The sequence below is a fragment of the Caretta caretta genome, chromosome 15 (assembly GCF_965140235.1).
Source record: "Caretta caretta isolate rCarCar2 chromosome 15, rCarCar1.hap1, whole genome shotgun sequence".
Classification (NCBI taxonomy): domain Eukaryota; kingdom Metazoa; phylum Chordata; order Testudines; family Cheloniidae; genus Caretta; species Caretta caretta.
Genome location: NC_134220.1, coordinates 32,841,548 through 32,866,432, shown reverse-complemented (window position 1 = coordinate 32,866,432; position 24,885 = coordinate 32,841,548). Strand labels below are relative to the sequence as shown.

General features: G+C 52.3%; 1 protein-coding gene across 7 annotated transcripts in view; it reads left to right on the top strand.

Annotated features, from left to right (window-relative positions):
* TTC28 (tetratricopeptide repeat domain 28) overlaps positions 1-24,885 on the top strand; it is a 516,699-nt gene that overhangs the window by 417,182 nt on the left and 74,632 nt on the right. For all 7 annotated transcript variants that reach the window (XM_048821540.2, XM_048821539.2, XM_075120128.1 and 4 more), the window contains 5 exons: positions 14,039-15,380; positions 17,078-17,601; positions 19,964-20,073; positions 20,477-20,606; positions 22,850-23,068. In XM_048821540.2, coding sequence (XP_048677497.1) covers positions 14,039-15,380; positions 17,078-17,601; positions 19,964-20,073; positions 20,477-20,606; positions 22,850-23,068 — 2,325 coding nt within the window. The remainder of the gene's footprint in view (positions 1-14,038; positions 15,381-17,077; positions 17,602-19,963; positions 20,074-20,476; positions 20,607-22,849; positions 23,069-24,885) is intronic.

Below are 24,885 nucleotides of genomic sequence, written 5' to 3'. Positions count from 1 at the left end.
TTCCATGACCTCTGTGACTTCGGCAGCAGTTTGGGTGTGTGGGAGGGGACTCAGGGCTAGGGGCAGAGGGTTGGGGAGTGCTGGGGGGGGGCACTTACCTGAGGGTGGGGGGCTCCCTGGCTCCCACTGGCATGGCCCTGCAGCTCCTAGGTGAAAGAGGGGCCAGGGGGCTGCATGCGCTGCCTGCAACCGCAAGCCCCACCCCCACAGCTCCCATTGGCTGCGGTTCCCGGCCAATGGGAGCTGCACAGCTGGAGCTTATGGCGGGAGCAGTGTGCAGAGCCCCTGGGCCCCTCTGCCGCCTAGGAGCTGCAGGGATGCGTGGAGCTGGGTAGGGAGCCCCCACCAACCCCCCCTCCAGCACCAGTGGAGGGCCCGGCCCGCATGCCGCAGCCTGCACCCCCCCCCCCCCCAGCAGGGTCCTTGGCCACCTCCCCCAGCACCTGCAGCACCCCCGGACCACCACTCCTCCCGGAGCACCCGGGGGCCCCCGCCCAAGTTTTAGTTAGGGGTATATAGTAAAAGTCATGGACAGATCATGGGCCATGAATTTTTGTTTACTGCCCATGACCTGTCCATGACTTTTACTAAAAATACCCATGACTAAAACGTAGCCTTACTTATGAGAGCTCATTCTTGATGGTGAATGATCCCCCCGCACTCCACCAGCCTTGCAAACAAACTAGATCTTTGTGTGGTGTTGTTTTGGAGTGAAGGCAGGGCGAGGTCAGAGAAATGAGGAGAAACAGACAGCAGGGAGGAGAACTGTATAGCATGAATCTGATTCAGATCACAAGCCTGTGGGGCTTTTCAGAAGCCAGAGGAAACTCAGCCTGAATAAGAACCTTGTGGTTACCGTGCAGCAGTGACCTGGTCAGAGAAGACACAATGCTAGTCTATGCCCCACTGCAATGGTCCAGAAACCTGGCTGCTGCTCCAAGCAGTCTTCACTGAGAAAGTGTGAGCTTTTGGTAACAGAACAGCTGCTCTGTCTGAGAACTGTAAACTGAGGCAAGAGTTTTCACACATGGGTGCCTGTAGCAAGGCGGCATGGCCTCCCTCTGACACCGATAGGGAGGCATGGCCACAACCTCCTGCAGTGCCTCTAGTTGGACTTTTCCAAACACCTGAAACTAAAATCAGTGTCCGGCTGGTGCTCAGCACTCCTTACAGTCTGGCCACTCTGGATTAGGAACTTGTCCTTAGTTACCCAGCTTTGCAAGTCTATTCTGAATCTTCAGTTTTTCATCTCAGTGCTACAAGGGCGGATGAGACGTTAGCTCACAGGCCTGACCTGCTGGAGTCCCGCGCAGTTTCTCAGACGTTGGTTCTGAAGCTGGGATGTTTTAGTCAGGAAACAGGAGCTGATCTGGGCTCTGGGGAGATGGAAGTTAAAGGAAGTGATGACTGCACATCCCATGGGGCCCCAAATGGTCCAGCATTCCCTGCACACGCACACATGCATGTGCTCTCTCTCTCTTTCCAAGGTTGTTATTGAGGGGTGCTCATGGATGCATCAGATCAGGAAAGGAGTTGGGGTGGGGGGACCTGAGAGGGGACAGTGCATTAATTATTTTTAAATTCCTTGATTCCTTTTATCTCACTGATGTAACTTCAAACATGTCAGACTCAGGAGGAATTCGCAGAACAACCAGCTCTCTCCTAATCTCATGTTGTTTATATTTGTCAGCCTTTCGTGTACAGATAAACTCTCTGTGATGTCTCACTCCATTCACAGAGGGAAATTGCAGCTTCCTTCATCAGCAGAGTGGGTGCTGAAGGCTGGGGAGCTGAGCAGTTTATATGGTCCACACAGTGGTGTATGAAATAGGAACATTGCAAAGGGGAGAGAGCAATTGATTGCAGCTGTCCAGTTCTGCCTGCTCTTCAAAGGCCTAATGGGCATCTCCTGCCATCTGTATGATTTGAGTAAGTTTCTTCCTGATGATGGCTTTGCTCCAGGAGCCCAGTAGTCAGGTGACAGGGGCCTCTTGGTCATACTGCTGCCGCACACCTTTCATTCCTGCACAGCTCACTACAACCCCACACCCATTTCTTTGCAGTTGCAAACCCCCATCATTTTGAACCTGATCTTTCCATCTGAAATGTGTCAGTAAAACATCATTTTCCCCAGTATGTGGTGGGGCCAGTAGCTGGCTTGACTCAAGGGGAGGGTAAGTTGCGGGAGAGCAGCTTGCAGTGGCTTTCTGACCAGCCATCATTTTTCTACAGCAGCGTTGGCCTCCCACGCACTTAGTTCAGAGGTGCCTGGAACACTCTCTTGGAGCTCCTCTATGCATGAATGGTTTCAGAGTAACAGCCATGTTAGTCTGTATTCGCAAAAAGAAAAGGAGTACTTGTGCTCAAATAAATTGGTTAGTCTCTAAGGTGCCACAAGTACTCCTTTTCTCTATGCATGAAGCGTTTCTCGAAGCTTGGACCTTTCATGGAGCTCTTCTCTCCGCTCTGGTATTTATGTACTAAAGCCCAAAGTTATGCTTCGGCTTTGTTGTTAGGCTGTAATGCTTTGGGGTCAATCCAGACCACTTAAGGCATTGTCACCTCCTGCCCTGAAACTCTGGGTACCATAAATACTATGCCTCTGTTGTTCACAGCCCTGATACCAACAGCTAACATACAAGCAGGCAGATCACTCATCCACTGCCCAGTTACTTTTCGTACAGTGACCCTAACACCCTCCCAGTCCCAAATGTCCCCAAAAACATCTGCCCAGTGACAACCTGCTGGGGTACCCAGATTTGTGAGTTACTGTGTTACTGCACTCAGCCTCAGCAAATCAGAGTTTTGCTACCGCCGAGCTGTGTGACAACTCCCTGACACTCCAGCTTGTCTGCTTTGCGAGCAAAATCTTCAGGATTCTGCCAGTCCAAACCTTGCCTTAGAGGTAACAAACAGTTTCTGCATTCCCCAGAGATGTTTCCTTCAGTGCCCAACCCTCTCCTGGAATGCTGACGGATATTATTAAGTTCCTTGTTCCTTTCAAGAGACAATACACTGCAGCTCATTAATTTAACTTGACAAACACTTGTATTTCAGTCATAGCACTGATTTGGTTTATAGTAAAAATAAAACAAGTTCATTTAACAAAAAGACATAGAATTAAGTGATACCAAGTATAAGGAATAAAGATATAAAGGGTTACAAGCAAACAAAAGTAAAACTACACTTCTAAGACTAAAACTTAATTTCAGCAAGTTACAGTCTTTACCTAAGCAGGTTTCTCATCTACGCTCAGTTCCCAGAGACTTCAACCCCTTTGGTTGAAGGATCAAATGTTCTGTGACTGCAAGAGCTCTGGCCCCTAATCCCCCCAAGTGATGGATACTAAAATGGCTTCTGTTTCTGTGTATAATTCCCAAAGTTCATTGACCCTGTTACAAGAGGCAGGAAGGTTTCCTCTCGTTCTTCCCTTCCTGTGGGCTTCCCATCCTCCTGCTGATTCATATGTAAATGGGGCTTCCATTGATTTGATTCCATAATATTCAATTGACGTTGGAGACAGACAGATAGCTGCCATCCCTTCTGTCTGGGAGAAATCCTGTTTCTCCCTGTGTTTGGTCACAGACTCTAAAGCATAATATCAGTGAGTATCCATAATGCCTCATATAGTGTTAATAGACATTTCATAATGATACCTGTCACCAGGGTGTCACCGGTTTTCATAAAAGACCTTACTCAATATACTTCTATAATATGATAATATTGTACGCAATCAGTTGATTCGGTTGCTTACCATTTGAGGTTCAGACCCCCTGCCTTGATAGCCCAGTAAATCTTTGAAATGTATTCTTTGAAGTGTATGCCCAGAGAAAGTTTTTCTCCTACTGGGGTGTGGACACCATGCTGTCTTCTCCCTTGTTTATTAGCTTGATAGCTTTGGTACCTTATATGTAAATGTACCTTAATTGTCTCTGCCTGATGATCAGGCTGGTCAGAAAAGCAAATGTACATTCCTCTGTCTAAGGCAGACTGTGCGTACTCATTGCTTGCTAATCACATTTTAAGAACATAATCGTAGCACTTATTAAGAACCTTTTGTTACACCAAACAGTGATTTTCGGGATCAGCGTTTGTATATGATTCCTTACATGACACCTTTGACGACACCTTTGACCTACAGATTATGAAAACAGTGTGTTAGGTATAGTGAGTTGCTGACACAGAGTACTGAACCACCAATGGGCCTCTGTCACCAAGGTGTTTATGGAGTAGTTCCATTGTTGTTGTGGTAGCATCCAAAGACGCCAGTCAGCGTTGGGCCTCCTTGTGCTGGGCACTGTACAGAGAGAGGTAGTGAGAGAGTCCCTGCTCCAGATTGCTCACAAACTAAAAATACATCTAGCAACCCTGGGCAGGGGAAGCAGGACATGACATCCATGTGGAGTGATCCAGATGGCAGCAGGCTAGGGCCATGGCTGTATCCACTTGTTAGAAGAACTTAATTTTAGGGCATACTTGAGGTTGGAGTGTGGGAGAGCAGGAGTTTATTTATGAGGGGAACGGGGGGAGGGGGTAAAGGGAGGAGGCAGACAAGTATGTTGGGTATGAGGAGTGAGATTGGGCAACTGAAGAGCTGCAGTGGTAGGAAAGGGGTGTGAGGAAGGGGACCAAATCACCAATGGCAACACAGCAAATGAGCATAAAATGGCACAGTTTGGCCTCCTGTTCAGAACCAAAACGAGATCTGTTACTGAACTCTGCTGAGGCTGCAAGATCTCCATTGCTGAAGTGTGTCCCTCTTCCTTGGTCCATGCACACATTTGGTAGGGTGTGCACATCTGAGGCCCCCACCTTCTTTCCAAAGATCTGTGGTGCTGGGTCATGGAGTCCAGTTTCTTGTGAATGTTTTCATCTGTGTAATGTAAATGAAGCTGGAATTCTTATGTAATTCCCAGTTCGTCTGAGTGGGATCACATTCCACACCACGCCTCCCTCTGGCTGTCTGCTCTTCCTTTTACCTTCCTGAAAACTCCAGTCCGAGCCCCCTGGTGCTGCTAAACTGCTGGCCTTTGAAAACCCCAGAGAGACAGTGATGGGATGTGGCACCTATCCCCTTTCTGATGGCTCTTGCTCTGCTCCTGGAAATGTTGGTGCTGGGTTGTATTATTTCCAAGCCTGATGCCCTTAGGATTAATGAGGCATTTGTGCTGTGTGAAGAAGCGATTTACGAATGTGCTTTTGCATCCAACAAGTCTCACTGGTGAAATCATTAACACCCTGCAGAAGCCACTCCAGTCTGGGCAATGACTGGTGGTTGCTCTTTCTGAGCAGGGTTTACGTTTGATAACTTAATGCTGTTGGTATAGTGCCTGATAATGAATGGCCTTGGGTGTCATGGGACACCGCAGTCAGGTAAGTTGCTGGTGTACTGTGCATAGGTGGCAATCTGAGAGTATGTGGTGTTGCTGGGGAAGGGCGGTGTGGGCTGTTTGGGTACAAGTGGGTCCAGGCTGTCAGTGGGTGAGTATTCAGGGTTTTGTAATGTTTGTGTGGGTAGGTGTATCCAATTGTCTTGCAGTTTTCGGGTGTCTTGGACATGTGGGGTGAATACGCAGGTGTGCGTGTGTAAGCAGAAAACTGCCGAAAGAGTCACATCTGTCTCCTGAACACTCTAGTGAGTGTTCCTAGGAAATTCTGCACTGAGTCATTGTGTGTGAATGTCTCTGGCTATTACTCTCCCAGAACAGCCAGGACTACTGAGCGTTGCCAAGGGAGCCTGCAGCTGACCTTAATCCCACAGAAAGGAGAGCTTGTTGCTTTTTGCAGCTTTGGGGCAGATGTGGATAGCTACAATTCCCTTGTGATTGGTTCTGTTTCTTCCTTCTCCTCTCTTGATGGCCATGATGTTGTGTGTAAATCCAGGCACAGGAGGGATTTTGCCTAGATGGATAAGTGTGAATTTGTGTTGACCTGGAGAAGGTGTCCATGGGAATGTTACCTCCCCGTAGAATGAGCTCGTTTCCCCTTGAGTCTGCAGTGTTCAGAGCCACTTGTTACTCATGACTGTGTCCCCCAGGAAGCTGGGAGTGTTTTCATGGCCTCTTCCAGTGACACTGAGTTTTGTCCTGGGTTTTGAAAATCCCTGCACTCGGGGCCCCTCTGGGAGCTGGTGGGGGGCTATGCCAGTGGCAATGTCCACAGGCTGGCTGAAGACATGCACCCCAAGGAGCTCCCCCACCAGGCCTGTCGCATGTTGAGAGTGTGCCCTCAAGTGAGCGCCCCTCCCCCCCATGCAAGTCCTTGACCAAGCGTTTCCTCCCCTGCATATCCCAGCAAGTCTTCAGGATGTCATCATTTCTTGGCTGAGGGCATTGGAGGAATAAGCATCTTTCCCTCTCTCCTTCATGAGGCCAACACCCAACCACCTTCTCCACCTGACCCAGGACAGAGGTTCTGTTTTTTATTTCAAAATCTAGTTACCCTAACTCATAACCCCCACTGAAAGCATCTCAAATAATGTGTCTCAGTGCATTAGTACAACCTCCGCCCCACCCATACCCTTTGCACACACAGCTCCCATTGCCTTCCGTGTCGCTATTATATGAAGGATTTCCCCATCTGATGGTTGCTACCTTGGAGGAGATAGGTGGGATTCTCTGTGACTATACTGCCTATGACGGGAGTGGTTACCTGTCTTGCACCTCAGAGGACTCTGTCCATGCAGTAGGAACAGGTTAGGAAATGTTTACTGGTCCTTTTATTTTGGAAACCAAATCTTTCTCAGTTGTGGTTTTCAGTGAGCCATGTGTTTTTAGCTTTTCCATACATGGGGCCTGCTGCATTATGTCACTTTGGGATGGGCTTGGGTCTCACGCTGATGTCATGGAAGCTCTGCTGAGCCAAGGCACATGGAAAAGCTGGCTGAAAGGAAAAAAAGTGATTAACAAACTCGACAGAAAAGTGTCTGCCCGTCTTTGCTGCCAGCAGAGGCTCTCTTTATTCCCAACCTGGCCACCCCTTATTCTTCCCGTGCAGATCTCCCAATTCATTTCTCTCACTATAGCTCCTAAGGACAATGTGGTATCTTTACAATGATTGTTCTTTCACAATATTAACTCTTAATTAATGTGGTGTCCCGGTCAAATTCCACCTTGGTAGTTACACTGTCTCCAGTACCTAACTGTCCCTTTCTGATACATGATTCTTCTTTCCTTCCTGTGATATCCTTCTGTGTGCAGTTAAGTAGCTGCCTTCTTACACCCCAGAGGTAGCTACATTTCAGTGGTAGGTTTAGTGATACTTATGTCTTCATTGCTTGCCTCTCAGTGGGGTTATGAAGGTGTTAGCTGGTATTTGTAAAAGCTTCCCAGCTCCCAGATGGAGGAGGGCAAGATAGTGTCTTTAAAAGTATATGAGGCTCAGATCTAAATCTGTTTTATAAAGTCTCAAGTTATCATGAATCCCGAGATGACTTCCCACCTCAATGCTTTGGCTGTGAGAATGGAGACTCTGAGGCTTGGGGGTGTAATGAGGGAGAGCTCTAGAGCCTTGGTTTCAGATCCCACTTAGGGCACATATGAAACAGGTGAGACCCATCCTAGTGTCACGTGATGTTTGTCCGGTCTGCTGTCCCAAGACTGGCATAGCAGGAAACTACAGGTTAGGACTGAAGGGCAGGAGCCCCAGGAAGGAATAATAGGCAGTGCTAGAGGGAAGAGCTGAGGTGCAGTGGTACAGTTTTGGGTCCCAGGAATGGAACAGTAAGGGGTATGATAGGTCAGGATTGGGGGGCATTGGCACAATTGTGGGGGGAGCTTGCATGGGACTTGGCCACTCAGGCTAGTCCCATCAGTCCCTCAATTTCATAAACTTTAAATTTGTTCACACAGTGCAAAAAAAGAGAATTGTCAGCAGCAGCCCAGGCCTCGTTATTTAAATCCTATTTCACTCTGCCCATGTCTTGTAAATTGCCTTATCCTGAAGCCTCATGTTGGTAGGAAAATCAGTAGAATTTATAGAACAACTTGCTTTGATAGAAATACGGTTAATCTGGCCAGAGTACATATTGGGACTTGCGGTTTTCAATCCAATATGAATTTAAAAAATGAATCTGTTAAGCTCCAAATTGCCTCAGGAAAGCAAATTTCAGCTATCACATTCCAGCCCTGCTTGTAAAGCCATCTGTCTTCACATTTGTGTTTGTAAGGACAAAACAAGAGCTGGAACAAACACGCTGCCTAATTGTAGCTCCCAGTGTCTACTGGACCTGTGGAAGCCCATCCCTCTCTCATCCTCTCACTGCATCCTCTCTTCTTCCACCCTCAAGATGCTTGTTGTCATATGTTCTGGAGTCAACACATTACTTCTCTTTGGGGTGAGGTGCTGACAGTTGCCACCTATTTGCATTTGTCCTCCTGGCCCGGATATCATGTTGTGCAGTGCCCTCTTCAGCAGCAGGTGTTGGGGCCACAGTCCTGTTCGTGAACGTCTGCAAAGGGCCCAGAGCTCCTTAGAAGAAAGTGCAGAGTCTCATTCGTCCCATTAATGCAGAGTGCACCAGTTATTGGAAGGAGACTCAAACCTGAGACTCAAACTCTTACTTATCCTGCAGGCATAGGACAGACCCGTGGAGATTGAGCATATGGCCTTCCACTGCCTCTCAGGTGTGATTGTCAGTCGCATCTCCACACTTGCTCCTGGGGATGGCTGTGCTATGTAGGGCACACTTCCTTGGCACTTCAAAGTTCTTATATTCAGATTTATTGTTAAATCGTTTCTGTGTAATTCTCAAAATGTTTGGGGCATCAGTTGAAAAGCTGATAGCCTTTTGTAGGAACAAACCAGCACTGGCCCCTGGTTTGGGGTCCTGCACTTAGGACGGAAGAATCCAATGCACCGCTACAGACTAGGGACCGAATGGCTCGGCAGCAGTTCTGCGGAAAAGGACCTAGGGGTGACAGTGGACGAGAAGCTGGATATGATTCAGCAGTGTGCCCTTGTTGCCAAGAAGGCCAATGGCATTTTGGGATGTATAAGTAGGGGCATTGCCAGCAGATCAAGGGACGTGATCATCCCCCTCTATTCGACATTGGTGAGGCCTCATCTGGAGTACTGTGTCCAGTTTTGGGCCCCACACTTCAAGAAGGATGTGGATAAATTGGAGAGAGTCCAGCGAAGGGCAACAAAAATGATTAGGGGTCTGGAACACATGACTTATGAGGAGAGGCTGAGGGAGCTGGGATTGTTTAGCCTGCAGAAGAGAAGAATGAGGGGGGATTTGATAGCTGCTTTCAACTACCTGAAAGGGGGTTCCAAAGAGGATGGCTCTAGACTGTTCTCAATGGTAGCAGATGACAGAACGAGGAGTAATGGTCTCAAGTTGCAGTGGGGGAGGTTTAGATTGGATATTAGGAAAAACTTTTTCACTAAGAGGGTGGTGAAACACTGGAATGCGTTACCTAGGGAGGTGGTAGAATCTCCTTCCTTAGAGGTTTTTAAGGTCAGGCTTGACAAAGCCCTGGCTGGGATGATTTAACTGGGAATTGGTCCTGCTTCGAGCAGGGGGTTGGACTAGATGACCTTCTGGGGTCCCTTCCAACCCTGATATTCTATGATTCTATGATTCTATAATGGACCGTACAGGATTTGCCAGGGTTAACTCCTGTGTCTGTCTGAACCTCCCAATCCACATCTGAAAACTTAGCAACATCCCCTTGGGTGAGCGTTTTAGGAACTCAGGGACAAGATGCTGGGGTATAGATGTAGGCAGGCCCATCAGAGCTGATGCAGGGAATGTGGTCCCCCTCCCCACCAAGACCCCCGCTGTCTCTGTCCTAAATGCTCAACTGAACTGGCATTTCACAGTGATTTGTGTTTTAAATCAGAGCTAATTCCAGGCAGCCTCTCTGGGTTTAGTGCCCTGGAACTGTCTCATGCAGAGCCAGAGCGGCAACTGGCAGGTGGGTTTCTGCTCCTTAGGATAATAGCTAGTGTGATAGCCTGAGGAAGCTCTCTGTGCTTTTGGGGTTCTCTGCTGCTTCCAAGCTGTCCCTGCTGGCCAGACTCCCTCCCTGTAGCATGGCCTCACTGCTTCTCTGGTGCTTCATCCAGCACTGTGATTGCTCTATTGAGCCACCTCAGTTATTTCTGCTGCTTCTCTGGAGCACAATAAATCCAGCCCTGGGCACTGAGCGCCCAGGCAGCTCAGAGAGTTTCTGGGAAGGCTGCTTTACCAGGCCCAACATCTGATGACTTTGAGCCTGGAACTCACCTAAGACAGTGTTGAGATATTCAGGGTACTTGAGCCACCACTCAAGCTCCAGCAGAAAGCCTGTTTTCTCCCCTGCTCTAGTCACACACATCCTTTGGAAGAGCCCTATGGAGAGAGCGGAGACCGCCTTCTAGGGGATGAGGCATCCAGCGGTGAGGGCCTCATGGCAGTGCTTTTGCCTTTTAGTTTTCCTTCTAGTTTTGTTTAAAAGGTTAGGAATCCAGGGCTCTGGTTTATTGATTTCCCAGTACCTTCATGTGCTGTCCATTTTCTAGAGGATCCTGTAGCTCCCTTAGCTCTTAGTGGAGGGTTTGCCAGCCGTTCTTTGCCCCGGAGCACAGAATTCTTTGCACGTGCCCAGGATTCGAGTCCTGCCATCTCCTCTCCACTTTTTGGCTGCAAAAATCCTTTGTCCTTCTGCGCTAGTTGTTGCAGGCTCCAGATTGTAGCCTGTGTGGTGCTGTTTGCTGAATAGATGCATGATTTGCAGTCACAGACAAACCTTTGCTGGGGTCCATGGCATGCTGCCTCTGGGCCTCCTCACCCCCACCTGGGCCCTCTGCCCCTTACCCCTGCCCCCTCAGTCCTGATCCCAGCTGCTGGCTCTGTGCCTTTGTCCCGTAGCACCCTGCTGTCCCACAATCTGCTGCAATGTCCCCAGCCACTCACTGTTTGTGGACACCGTGATGGTCTCATTCTGGCTGAAGTCTCTGTGACCAAGCTGGGAGTCCTGGGGGCTGCTCCCAACTCTGCCATGGACTTGCTAGATCCCTTTGGACAGGTCCCTTTTAGAGGTACTGAGCACCCAGCTGCCAGTGACTCCCATCTCTGCTGATCAGGCCTTTCTCTGTGCCATAGAGTGAGGGCTGAGTGAGGTGCCTCTCCACTGTGGCTCCATGCACTGGTCTGGTAGGATCCTAGCACTGAAACACCCTTAAATGCTTGAATACTGGGACTAGAAGGGGAAAGAGCATCTGTAGCTAAAGAACCCTATGAAATGCGCCTGAAAAATGTGGGTGTTTCCCATGCTGTGGGGAAGGGTTGCTGGGTGAGGCTTGGGGCTATTTCCAGTATCAGGTGGAAGGGATGGGGTTGTGGGGCTGGGGGCCGTGCCCAGTCCTGTGGGGGAGGGTCAGTGTGTGGGGCTGGGGGCCATGCCCAGTGCTGTGGGGGAGGGTTGCAGTGTGAGGCTGAGGGTGGTGCTGTGGGGCTGGGAGCAGTGCTGTGGGGAAGGATGCTTTGTGGGGTTGGGGGTGGTGCTATGGGGGTTGTGGATAGTGCTGTGGGGGTTAGGGGTGGTGTGTGAGATTGGGGGCAGTGCTGTGGGGGAGGGGTGGTGTGTGAGGTTGGGGGTGGTGCTGTGGGGGAGGGGCAGTGTGTGGGGCGGTGCCGTGAGGAATGGTCAGTGTGTCAGTGGGGGGTGGCGCTGTGGGGGAGGGTTGGTGTGTGGGCCTGGGGGCGGTGCTGTGGGGGAGGGGTGGTGTGTGGGGCTGGGGCAGTGTGTGGGGCAGTGCTGTGAGGAATGGTCAGTGTGTTGGTGGGGGGTGGCGCTGTGGGGGAGGATGGGTGTGTCGGTGGGGGGTGGCGCTGTGGGGGAGGGTTGGTGTGTGGGGCTAAAGCGGTGCTGTGGGGGAGGGGCGGTGTGTGGGGCTGGGGGCAGTGTGTGGGGCGGTGTCGTGAGGAATGGTCAGTGTGTCGGTGGGGGGTGGCGCTGTGGGGGTTAGGGGCGGTGTGTGGGGCTGGGGGCGGTGTGTGGGGGAGGGGCAGTGTGTGGGGCAGTGCTGTGAGGAATGGTCAGTGTGTTGGTGGGGGGTGGCGCTGTGGGGGAGGATGGGTGTGTCGGTGGGGGGTGGCGCTGTGGGGGAGGGTTGGTGTGTGGGGCTGGGGGCAGTGCTGTGGGGGAGGGGCAGTGTGTGGGGCGGTGCTGTGAGGAATGGTCAGTGTGTCGGTGGGGGGTGGCGCTGTGGGGGTTAGGGGCGGTGTGTGGGGCTGGGGGCAGTGCTGTGCGGGAAGGGCGGTGCTGTGGGGCAGTGCTGTGAGGAATGGTCAGTGTGTCGGTGGGGGGTGGCGCTGTGGGGGTTAGGGGCGGTGTGTGGGGCTGGGGGCGGTGCTGTGGGGGAGGGGCAGTGTGTGGGGCGGTGCTGTGAGGAATGGTCAGTGTGTCGGTGGGGGGTGGCGCTGTGGGGGTTAGGGGCGGTGTGTGGGGCTGGGGGCGGTGCTGTGGGGCTGGGGCAGTGTGTGGGGCGGTGCTGTGAGGAATGGTCAGTGTGTCGGTGGGGGGTGGCGCTGTGGGGGAGGATGGGTGTGTCGGTGGGAGGTGGCGCTGTGGGGGAGGGTTGGTGTGTGGGGCTGGGGGCAGTGCTGTGGGGGAGGGGCAGTGTGTGGGGCAGTGCTGTGAGGAATGGTCAGTGTGTCGGTGGGGGGTGGCGCTGTGGGGGTTAGGGGCGGTGTGTGGGGCTGGGGGCGGTGCTGTGGGGGAGGGGCAGTGTGTGGGGCGGTGCTGTGAGGAATGGTCAGTGTGTCGGTGGGGGGTGGCGCTGTGGGGGTTAGGGGCGGTGTGTGGGGCTGGGGGCGGTGCTGTGGGGCTGGGGCAGTGTGTGGGGCGGTGCTGTGAGGAATGGTCAGTGTGTCGGTGGGGGGTGGCGCTGTGGGGGTTAGGGGCGGTGTGTGGGGCTGGGGGCGGTGCTGTGGGGCTGGGGCAGTGTGTGGGGCGGTGCTGTGAGGAATGGTCAGTGTGTCGGTGGGGGGTGGCGCTGTGGGGGAGGATGGGTGTGTCGGTGGGAGGTGGCGCTGTGGGGGAGGGTTGGTGTGTGGGGCTGGGGGCAGTGCTGTGGGGGAGGGGCAGTGTGTGGGGCAGTGCTGTGAGGAATGGTCAGTGTGTCGGTGGGGGGTGGCGCTGTGGGGGTTAGGGGCGGTGTGTGGGGCTGGGGGCGGTGCTGTGGGGGAGGGGCAGTGTGTGGGGCGGTGCTGTGAGGAATGGTCAGTGTGTCGGTGGGGGGTGGCGCTGTGGGGGTTAGGGGCGGTGTGTGGGGCTGGGGGCGGTGCTGTGGGGCTGGGGCAGTGTGTGGGGCGGTGCTGTGAGGAATGGTCAGTGTGTCGGTGGGGGGTGGCGCTGTGCGGAAGGGTCCGTGTGAGAAGCTGAGGGCAGTGCTGTGCGGGAAGGGCGGTGCTGTGGGGCAGTGCTGTGAGGAATGGTCAGTGTGTCGGTGAGGGGTGGCGCTGTGGGGGTTAGGGGCGGTGTGTGGGGCTGGGGGCGGTGCTGTGCGGGAAGGGCGGTGCTGTGGGGCAGTGCTGTGAGGAATGGTCAGTGTGTCGGTGGGGGGTGGCGCTGTGGGGGTTAGGGGCGGTGTGTGGGGCTGGGGGCGGTGCTGTGGGGCTGGGGCAGTGTGTGGGGCGGTGCTGTGAGGAATGGTCAGTGTGTCGGTGGGGGGTGGCGCTGTGCGGAAGGGTCCGTGTGAGAAGCTGAGGGCAGTGCTGTGCGGGAAGGGCGGTGCTGTGGGGCAGTGCTGTGAGGAATGGTCAGTGTGTCGGTGGGGGGTGGCGCTGTGGGGAAGGGCAGTGCTGTGGGGAAGGGGCGGTGCTGTGGGGCTGGGGGAGAGTGCAGGTGTGGGAGCCAGAGGCAGCACTGTGCAGCAGGGGGTGGTGTTATGGGGCTGGGGGTGGTGTGTGGGAAAGGTTGTCGTGAGGCTGTAGGGGAGGGGCGGTGTGGGGGGCAGAGGCAATGCTGTGGGGGAGGGTCAGTGTCTGGTGCTGGGGGAGGCACTGTGGGGTTTTATCTATTTAATTTCTGTTTCTGTTATTCCTCAGGGATCATTCACCAGATGAAAGGCGACTATGACTCTGCCCTGAAACTCCACAAGACTCACCTCTCCATCGCTCAGGAGCTGAATGACTATGGCGCGCAGGGCAGGGCCTACGGCAACATGGGCAATGCGTACAATGCCCTGGGCATGTATGACCACGCTGTGAAATATCACCGGCAGGAGCTGCAGATTTCTATGGAAGTGAATGATCGGGCCTCGCAGGCATCCACCCATGGGAACTTAGCAGTGGCATATCAGGCCTTAGGCGCCCACGACCGAGCCCTGCAGCACTACCAAAACCACCTCAACATCGCCCGGGAGCTGCGGGACATACAGAGCGAGGCCCGGGCCCTCAGCAACCTGGGCAACTTCCATTGCTCGCGAGGAGAGTACGCACAGGCAGCCCCTTACTATGAGCAATACCTGCGCCTGTCCCCTGAGCTGCAGGACATGGAGGGGGAGGGGAAAGTTTGCCACAACCTTGGCTATGCCCATTACTGCCTTGGGAACTATGAGGAGGCTGTAAAGTACTACGAGCAGGATCTCGCCTTAGCAAAGGATCTACACGACAAGCTGAGCCAAGCCAAGGCCTACTGCAACCTGGGCCTGGCGTTCAAGGCCTTAATGGACTTCAGCAAAGCTGAGGAGTGCCAGAAGTATCTGCTGTCTCTGGCCCAGTCTCTGAACAATTCCCAAGCCAAATTCCGGGCTCTTGGGAATCTGGGAGATATTTTTGTATGTAAAAAAGATGTAAATGGTGCAATAAAATTCTATGAGCAGCAGCTGAGCTTAGCCCACCATGTCAAAGACAGGAGATTGGAGGCCAGTGCCTATGCAGCCTTGGGTTCTGCATACAAGATGATACAGAAATATGACAAGGCCTTGGGGTACCATACACAGCAACTGGAGGTTTACCAGGAACTAGGGGATATGCCGGGTGAATGCAGAGCTCATGGCCACCTTGCTGCAGTGTACATGTCCCTTGGGAAGTATACCATGGCATTCAAGTGTTATGAAGAACAGCTGGAACTTGGACAGAAGCTGAAGGACCCCAGTATAGAGGCCCAAGTCTATGGTAACATGGGCATCACCAAGATGAACATGAATGTCATGGAGGAAGCTATTGGCTACTTTGAGCAGCAACTGGCCATGCTACAGCAGCTGAGTGGAAACGAAGCTGTGCTGGACAGAGGCCGGGCATACGGAAACCTGGGGGATTGTTATGAGGCTCTAGGAGATTATGAAGAAGCCATAAAGTATTATGAACAGTACTTATCTGTAGCTCAGAGTTTAAGTCGCATGCAAGACCAGGCGAAGGCCTATCGGGGCCTGGGAAATGGACACAGGTAACAAATGCCAAAGACTGGAGTATTGCATGGCTTTAGTATTGAGAACTGTCTTGAAAGAGAATGAGTGAAAATACCTGAATGATCATAGAATCATAGATTAATCATAGAATATCAGGGTTGGAAGGGACCTCAGGAGATCATCTAGTCCAACCCCCTGCTTAAAGCAGAACCAATGCCCAATTTTTGCCCCAGATCCCTAAATGGCCCCCTCAAGGATTGAACTCACAAACCCTGGGTTTAGCAGACCAATGCTCAAACCACTGAGCTATCCCACCCCCCCGATGATTATACCATCGCTACTCACGTGATTCAGTGGTGAGCAGTGTCACAGCGAGTATATGGGTGCATATGCTCCCAACAGGGAACCAACCTGAGAACACACAACCAAGACAATATGCTGGATTTCTCTCACACTGTGCAGTCACTGGCTAGCAAGCTGTGTTTGTGCTGGGGGAAGATAGAGGGGTGTGTGTATGTGTTTGTGTGTGTAAACAGAGGTGGATGGGCAGCTAGGGGGGTGGGTATGGGGCAGGGTATGTGTACATCTGTGAGAGATAGGAGTATGGGTACATGGGGGAGGGGGAACTTTACAGATGCATTTGTGTGGGTTGGGGTTACATGTATGGATGTTTGGGTATAGAGCTGTGGGGGATGTGTGTACAGATGTGTGTTGGGTGTACGTGTGTGGCTGTGAAGGGTAGATGGGGGTGCTGTGCAGGTGTCTCTACACGTGTGTCAGAGGGGTATATGGCTGTGGAGGGTACATGGAAGCTGCGCGAGTGTATTTGTACAGATCTGTCTGGGGTGTATGGCTGTGGGGGTGTATGTGTACGGATGTGGGAGGGCTAGTGGCTGTGAAGGGTATGTGGAGGGCTGTGGGGGTATATGTGTACAGATTTGGGGGGTGGCAGTGGAGGATACATGGGAAACTGGCGGTGCATGTGTAGAGATGTGTGTAGGATATATTGCTGTGGAGGTGTATGTGTACAGATGTGGGGTGTACGACTGGAAGTATATGCGTACAGTTTTGTGTGGGGTGTATGGCTGTGGGGATGTATGTGTATAGATGTGGGGGGTGTACGGCTGTGGAAGTATATGTGTACACTTGTGTGTGGGGTGTACGTCTGTTGGAATGTATGTGTACAGATGGAGGGATGAATTGTTGTGGGAGGTGTATATGTGGGGCAGGGTGTACACTGGGTGGTGTGAAACGACACCTGTCTGGGTGGTGCGGGAGGGTTGTGGGGGTGTGCGTGTACGACTGTAGGGGAGCTGTACAGCTGTATGTGTATGGCTGTGCGGGGCAGTGTCTACACACAGGGTGGTATGGAACGACAGAGCTGTCTGGATGGCGAGGGGGAAGGTTATTCAGGCTGTGCTATTACCCTGAATAATGAAACTTAGTTTTCCTGCCCCGGACCCCCTGGAGTGAGGAGTTTACAGGAGATGCAGAGGAGGCCTGGACAATGTTTTGGGCCTGATTGTGGCCTTCAGGGTCTCTTGTACTATTGACTGCAGGGTTCACTGGCAAGTTCACTGATGGTAGTTCTGAAATTCCCTACATCTGGCAGCGGGGACATGGCAGATTTGAGCTGGCTGCAGAACAGAGGTTCTCTGTAGGACATGACGGTGAAAGATGGTTTTCATGTCACACCTGCCTAGGCAAGATAAATGCTCCTTTTCTCTCCACACAGGGCAATGGGAAGTTTGCAGCAGGCTCTTGTGTGCTTTGAAAAGAGGCTAGTGGTGGCCCATGAGCTCGGGGAGGCGTTCAACAAAGCCCAAGCCTATGGGGAGCTGGGGAGTCTGCACAGCCAATTAGGAAATTACGAGCAAGCCATCTCCTGCCTGGAACGGCAGCTAAACATCGCCCGAGAAATGAAAGACCGGTCTCTGGAGAGCGACGCTGCCTGCGGCCTGGGGGGAGTCTATCAGCAAATGGGCGAGTACGACACGGCACTGCAGTACCACCAGCTGGACCTGCAGATTGCAGAAGAGACCAACAATCCCACATGCCAGGGCAGGGCCTATGGGAACCTGGGATTAACGTATGAGTCTCTGGGCACCTATGAGAGGGCAGTGGTTTATCAGGAGCAACATCTCAGTATTGCAGCTCAAATGAACGACTTGGTGGCCAAAACTGTGTCCTATAGCAGCCTCGGGAGGACACACCATGCCTTGCAGAACTACTCTCAGGCTGTGATGTACTTGCAGGAAGGTGAGTGGATGAATTATCCAGTGGCTTTACGTCTGCAGAGGATGGGGGAGAGGGCATATCCGTGTGAAAGGGAGCGAGGTGTAGGAATGTGAGCATGTGTGTCTAAGACATTCGCTAGCTCTGAGAGTATCCTGCAGACCTGTGCAGTTACCACCCAGGGCACTCTGCCCTTCATTAGTGGCCAGGCTGCCCAGACCTTCATGTAGCAGCACATTGTGACAGACAAGGGAATGGCAAAGCTTTAAAAGCTTATACTGGCATTAGAAAAGGTTCAGAAAAGGGCAATTAAAATGATTAGGGGTTTGGAACAGGTCCCATATGAAGAGAGATTAAAGAGGCTAGGGCTTTTCAGCTTGGAAAAGAGGAGACTAAGGGGGGATATGATAGAGGTCTATACAATCACGAGCGGTGTGGAGAAAGTGAATAAGGAAAAGTTATTTACTTGTTCCCATAATATAAGAACTAGGGGCCACCAAATGAAATTAATGGGCAGCAGGTTTAAAACAAATAAAAGGAAGTTCTTCACACAGCGCATAGTCAACCTGTGGAACTCCTTGCCTGAGGAGGTTGTGAAGGCTAGGACTGTAACAGGGTTTAAAAGAGAACTGGATAAATTCATGGAGGTTAAGTCCGTTAATGGCTATTAGCCGGGATGGATAAGAAATGGTGTCCCTAGCCTCTGTTTGTCAGAGGGTGGAGATGGATGGCAGGAGAGAGATCGCTTGATTATTACCTGTTAGGTTCACTCCCTCTGGGGTACCTGGCATTGGCCGCTGTCAGTAGACAGGATACTGGGCTGGATGGACCTTTGGTCTGACCCAGTATGGCCATTCTTATGTTCTTAAAGGTCAGTGAGTGCCTTGCAGGGGGAGGATTAATGACTAAACTTCACTCCAAGCAGCCTAAGTCTCTTTGTAAAGCCAGTCTGCCCTGAGTCAAGAGAGAGAGGGAAATCTCCTCAGTGGGTGACATAGCAGGCCAGGGAATGACTTGGGTCCACAAAGCCTGTTTGTACTGAGGACAAACAGCCCTGCAGCCCACTTGGGCTGAGCTTGCCTCAGCTGGGAGCTACTTGTTTATCCCCTTCAGATTAAAGTGGGGGTGGGGCTCAGAGCTGGAAAAGTTAACAGGCCCCTCAACCGTGCACCATGACAGTGTTGTGGGGGATGATCTGAGCGTCTGGGAGCAGGGGACAGCTGGAGGGCCCCCATTGATCCAGCCTTGCACGCCTTACCCTTGATGCTTGCTGCACCATCTCCCAGGATAAAAGCATTGTCTGTTCAGCATGGCGGCAGCAGTGTGAGGAAGAAGACAAGCTGTGTGGGTTGAATGGTGTAAGGGGAGCTGGGCTGCAGACTGATAGATTAATTACCCGAGTTAGCCTGGATTTCCTGGAAACTGACTTGAGCAGGATTTCAGTATAGTAGAGGGAATTTCAGTTAAATTGGTGGGGGGGAAATCAGTGCGGCCCCCTTTCCTGATGGGAGGTGACCTTCCTGCTGCTCTGGCTGCTGAGAATCCCTGCAGGCCACTCTTCTGCAGCTGAGCCCAACAGCCCTTACCCCGCCTGGGCCTTTCCCTTACATTCTCTGTGATGCTTGAGACTAACCTGCTGGATGTATCTGACAACACTGCGGCCCATAGAGGTGTGACGTGTTGGGGCATTGTAGGAAATGCCTGTGGATGTTGTTGGAAATGAAATGAATGTTCCTGTGGTAGGTCAGATCAGAATCCCTGCCCTGCCTCTAGCTGCAACAGAACCCTCATGTCTGCCAGGAAGGTGCTGGGAGACCTGGGGCAAGGGTGGGTGCTGAGGCATGTCCTGGTTAGCTGGATGTATTAGCAGCTGAGAGAGGGGGCCTCTCAGCTGAGGAGGGAGAGGAAGAAGGACTCCAGCAGCACTTGGCAGCTCAGTGCAGTTTTGTTCGTCTGCAGTGTTTGAAGGGTTAAAAGCCAAACCGCTATGGTGAGAGGCTGCCTGTTTGGGTGGGAAGAGGCTGGAGTGGCACAGAGGAAGGGCCTGGATCCTAGCTCTGGTGCCTTCTCCCTGTCCTCTCCATGCACTCCAGCTAGCCTGCTCCCTGCCGCTTGTGCTGGCGCACCCCTTGTGTTACTGTCACGCACCCTCCCGCTGACCCACTGACTTGGACAGCACAGGGAGCATGTACAGCACTTCTCTTCAAGGTGCTGTCAGCCGCAGCAAATCAGTTACACCTGCACACGGATGAGTGCCCTATTAGCACTGCCGGGACCCTACTCCTGTCTGCAGCCTGGACACACCACTCTCTTCATCCCAACCCTACCCTCATCCAGCAACAGGGAATCTTTTCTCTTGTCTTCACTTACTCCACTTCTCTTTCAGGACTGAGACTTGCAGAACAGCTGGGGCGTAGAGAAGATGAAGCCAAAATCCGCCATGGCCTGGGCCTCTCCCTCTGGGCTAGTGGGAACCTGGAGGAGGCCCAGCACCAGGTAGGCAGCAGCTCCACCGATAGGAGGCTATCTCGTCCCCTGTAATGCATCTCTCATCCCCTGTAATGCATTCCCTATGTGGTCCTTTCTTACGCATGGTGCCCGTTCAGAGATGACTTGTCACTGCCCACCTGGGTGCAGTCTCCTGGCCTTCTCTCCCTGGACACAGCTATGTCTCTTCCCCTACAGAACGGCCAGCCCCTCTGCCTTGGACACTGCAGCAATGGGTGTGATGAGCTGCTTGCAGACCAGGACTGGATGGGGCAGACCTGACCCCAGCTGAGAGCATGTTGGTCCCAGCTTCTTCCCCTCTCCTCCCTAGTCCCCCTCACTGAAGTGTCAGGGCTGCATGCTGGGCCAGCTACGGTTCTGAGTGTCACCATGGGCTGTTCTCCCCTCCCAGCTCTATAGGGCGTCGGCACTGTTTGAAACCATCCGCCACGAGGTGCAGCTGAGCACAGACTACAAGCTATCGCTCTTTGACCTGCAGACATCATCCTACCAGGCCCTGCAGCGAGTGCTCGTCAGCCTTGGTAAGAGATACCTGTGGTACCCATGGCTGTTGGGAGCTAGGCGTCTGAGTTCTTCCCTAGCTCCAGGGTTTGACCCAAGTTCCAGGTGTGAAGTTCCTCTCAAGTGTTTCTAGTCTAGTAGTTAGAACAGGAGATTGGGATCAGGGCTCCTGTGCCTTTTTGTGCTTCTGCTGCTGGCAAGCTGAGCCAGTCCCATTGTGCTCCATGCCTCAGTTTCCCCATGTGTAAGGCTACGTTTATGTCATGGAATTTGTGACTTCCAGAGACCTCCCTGACATTTTCTGCTTCAGCCCCTGGGGCTGGCAGCTAGTGGGGCACCGGCAGGGTTACAGCGACAGCCTCCTCAGGATCCACCTGCAGGATTCCAGCGATGGGCAACAGCCTGCGGGAGGGTGGGGTGGGGAGAGAACCCCACAGCTCCCAGCCACCACCGTGGCAGGAGAAACCATGGGAGCTACAGCAGTAAAAGTCACAGACAGGTCAAGGCTTCTGTGAATTTTTGTTTATTGCCCATTACCTGTCCGTGACTTTTAGTAGAAATAATGATGACAAAATCTTAGCCTTACCCATATGTAATGTGAGGATAATTCCTCACGGGAGCCTTGTGGGGCTGCACTTAACATTTGCACAAAGCACTGAGATCCTGGGATGAGGCATAGTTCAGCATGTCCTTTCCCTGGTATTTCATTGCTTTCCCCTCTCAGCAGCGCTTCCTTCAGCCCCTTGCTTGTGTACGCTTCACTCCTGTGCCCCAGGGGGCTGTGCTGGGTCACATCACAGAGCCCACAGCAGCACTCATTTCCCTCCCATTTGTGTGTAGACCCTTCCCTTACAGGCTTGGGTAGGAGATTCCCCTTCACAAATCAGCATCTTCTGCTCCCAGTGCCAGGTGCACTTCTTCAACCTGCCTTTGCTAATGCAAACAGAGCAGCCTGGCTAAAACCCTGCCAAAGCAAACCACTTCCCAGCACATACAATCCTCTGGAGGCCTGGGGAGAGAGTGAACCACACACAATGGATATGAGTCGCCTTGCTTAATGCACGGCTGGAAGGTAGGCGATCGGACCCATGGGGATGAGGGTGGGATTAAAACCTTAGATAGAAGAGAAGAGTGTGACAAACATACGAATTGTCTGTAATGTTTTTAAGAACTATCTGTAGGACTCTGTACTTACTGCCTTGGCGTTACTACCCAGTGGGTGCAGAAGAGTTAAGATTCTGCTCCTGGCGCAGAGCAGGAGACATGATGTATTTGGGGTGTTAGGAATGGGTCGTTATGGATTGGGTTCAGCCAGTCTTTATTGGTGGCAGATCCCGGAAAGACAATGGGCATGCTGAGCAATTGACACTTTACAACAGGAAGTTCTGGCAAGGTGAACACACGAACTCAGCCAGCCTGGCTTTGCAGCAGGAGGACACTGGACTGAGAGGTGACAGGAGGCAGTGATAAGAACTGGGCTCACAGAAACACAGAAGCTCACCTGGGACTGACAGGCAAAGAGATCAAGAAAGAGAGAGAGAGAGCCTGGATGGTTTCTGCAGCAGCATGGCTCAGCGTAGCCCAGGCATTGGCTAGTCTGAACTCTGTCTTACCTTTGCCTCTCTGGCTCACCAAAAGACTTCTCGAGGCTGGGTTACAGTTGACTAATGAACTCTACTCTGTTCTGAAAAGGCTGCCTGAAGTCATTTCAGATACTTGCTGAGCTTCTTTGATCCCTGAAGAGCATAAATGTCTCTGAACAGCAGTCTGCTTCAGTCAGACTCTCTGGGCAGAGCTCTCAGTGAGAAGCAGGAGCACTGGATCCCATAGGCTCTGTTTCAGAGGTGTGGAGGCCATGTGGCCTACCCTTGTGGAAAAGTGTGACCTCTTGGGGTCTGGCACACTGAAGGGACAGCTTACAAGTCAGAGTGTAGCACAGATCCTGTGGATCTGTGACCGTGGTACTGGATATCTCGGATGTTTGATGTGCCAGGGAGTCCCAAAGGGCACTGGGTTATAGCCGGGAAGAAGCAACATGCAGGCTGCATATGATGGCAGAGCAGCCAGCCAAGATGCTTGGGGTTGCTGGGGAAACAAAGACAGTCTGCTGCCCTGTGACCTGGAGTGCTGCTGCCCAGCCACCCAGTGGTGCTGGTCTGGATTGGAATAACTGCCATGCTCTCTACCCCTTTACAGTGCTCTGCAGGGTCTGGTGCAGGCCTGAGACACGTCTTTGTTCCCTAATTGTGGCTCTTCTTCACAGGCCACCACGACGAAGCCCTGGCTGTGGCAGAAAGGGGGCGAACAAGAGCGTTCGCTGACTTGCTGGTGGAACGTCAGACTGGACAGCAGGACTCTGACCCCTATTCGCCCGTCACCATTGACCAGGTTCTGGAGACTGTGAATGGCCAGAGGGGACTTGTTCTCTACTACTCGCTGGCTGCCGGCTACCTGTACAGCTGGTTGCTTGCTCCTGGGGCAGGTAAGGTTCCTTTCTGTAGATTAGAGCCAACTAGCAAAGCCTGGAAATCAGAGTTGGGACATACTCATTAGGCTCTCGTCCTGTCCACCACCCAGAGGCTGGGCCTGTCACCCAAAGCCTCACTCTGTAATGTGAAATAGGCCCTGGATTATGTGTGCTTTGCTGCCACATCCTTATGCTCCCTGCTCTCTGATAGTGCTATGACAACTTTTCAGGGTGCTTATTCTGCAGTTGCTTATCACAGCTAATTTTACTGCAACTGATACTCGACTCTTGTTGGGAATTCAGGTAAATCTTGGTAGCTTTGGTGGCAATTCAGCTGCAGAGGTGCTGAGGGAATAGAGCCCTTGTCACCTGTACATGGGAATTGGCAGCTGCTGGGGGAACTTTCTTTCATCCTTTATCTAATATTATCATGAAAGCAGGAAAATAGGATCATCCGTGTAAGCTGGATCAAGAGGCAGGCTGGCTCAGGGGATTGGTAATTGGAGATGAAGCCTTTCACCCTGAGGGCACTGGTTTGAATGCACACTCACAGGCCAAATTCATCTCTGCTCTAATTCTGTTGTAGTCACTGGTGTTACTCTAGGGAGGAATTTGGCCTGAAGACAATAGTAACTAAAAGGTGTCTCCATCTGACAGCTGTTTTGGGGGCCCTGGTAAAATGAGATGGGGATTTGTCCAGTTCCTAGTGTATAAATATCCTCTCTGCAGAAACCAGTGCTGCATAGCACCTTGCGGGCAGGCCAGGAGAGAGCCAGCCATGGAGACTGGACTCCCCTCTTAACTCTAGAGAGGGAGGCCTCCCCTGGTCAGGATTAAGGTATGCTGGTGGGTCGGTGGGGTGGGGTGGGGTGGGGAAAGGTTCACACTGCTGTGCTGGTGCCATACCTGAGGGAAGGTCTTGACATCACCCCAGAGCTGTCTGTCTATCACCTTGCCACCTTGGTTCCAGGGACCACTAGGGACATAAATTGGCAGCTCCTTCATGGAGCCATGAGCACAGATGTGTTGTTGGTGCAGTTTACGCAGTCCATGACACCTGTCCCTTCTGTGGCAAGAGAGAGACCCTAGAGCCTGTTTATTTCAGTGCACCAGGTTGCAGTAGGATTGCCAACCCTCCTGGGTTGGCTGGGAGTCTACTGGAATTGCCATTGATCTCCCGGTGACTATTGAAAGCAATCCAGGAGATTTTAATAGGTACAGTACAAATAATGACATTACATCATGTTGGGAAAAAAATCTCCTGGAATAGCTTCAGTCAGAGTTGGTAACCCGTTTCCTGCCTCCTCCGGAAACTCCTGTTGAAGCTCTGGCTGCACCTTTCCCTGCACATTTTTATTGATGTACTGTCCATGTGTGGCCACACAAAATCTCGGAGCCTCCCTGTCATCCTCCTTCTGGCGCTGGGCAAGAAGGCTATTTACCAGGCTAGGAAGAGGGAGTTGGACTGGGATGTTCTCTGGGACTGTGGAGAGGAGCCAATTTTTGTTCACTTTTTTTATCCGCGCATCCCGGCAGATTCCTCTGGATGGCTTCCGCTCTGGAGAGGTGGGCACTACCTGGGCTTCTCAGCTCAGTGTTCCTTTCTTGTACCCTTGTTTTGACACCTTCTTCCAGCATTTTTCATTCTTTGTCCCCTGTAACTTCTCAATACCCATGTTTCTTTTGGTCCATACCCCTCTGTTGAGCGGGAGGACTTCATGGTTTTGAGGACTGATCTCCCTTTGGGGGATCTGGCTGGCTCATGGGGCCCAAATAGGCCAGCACATGCGGCATGCACAGAAATAGAGGAAAGGAAAGTTCAGTCAGAGAAG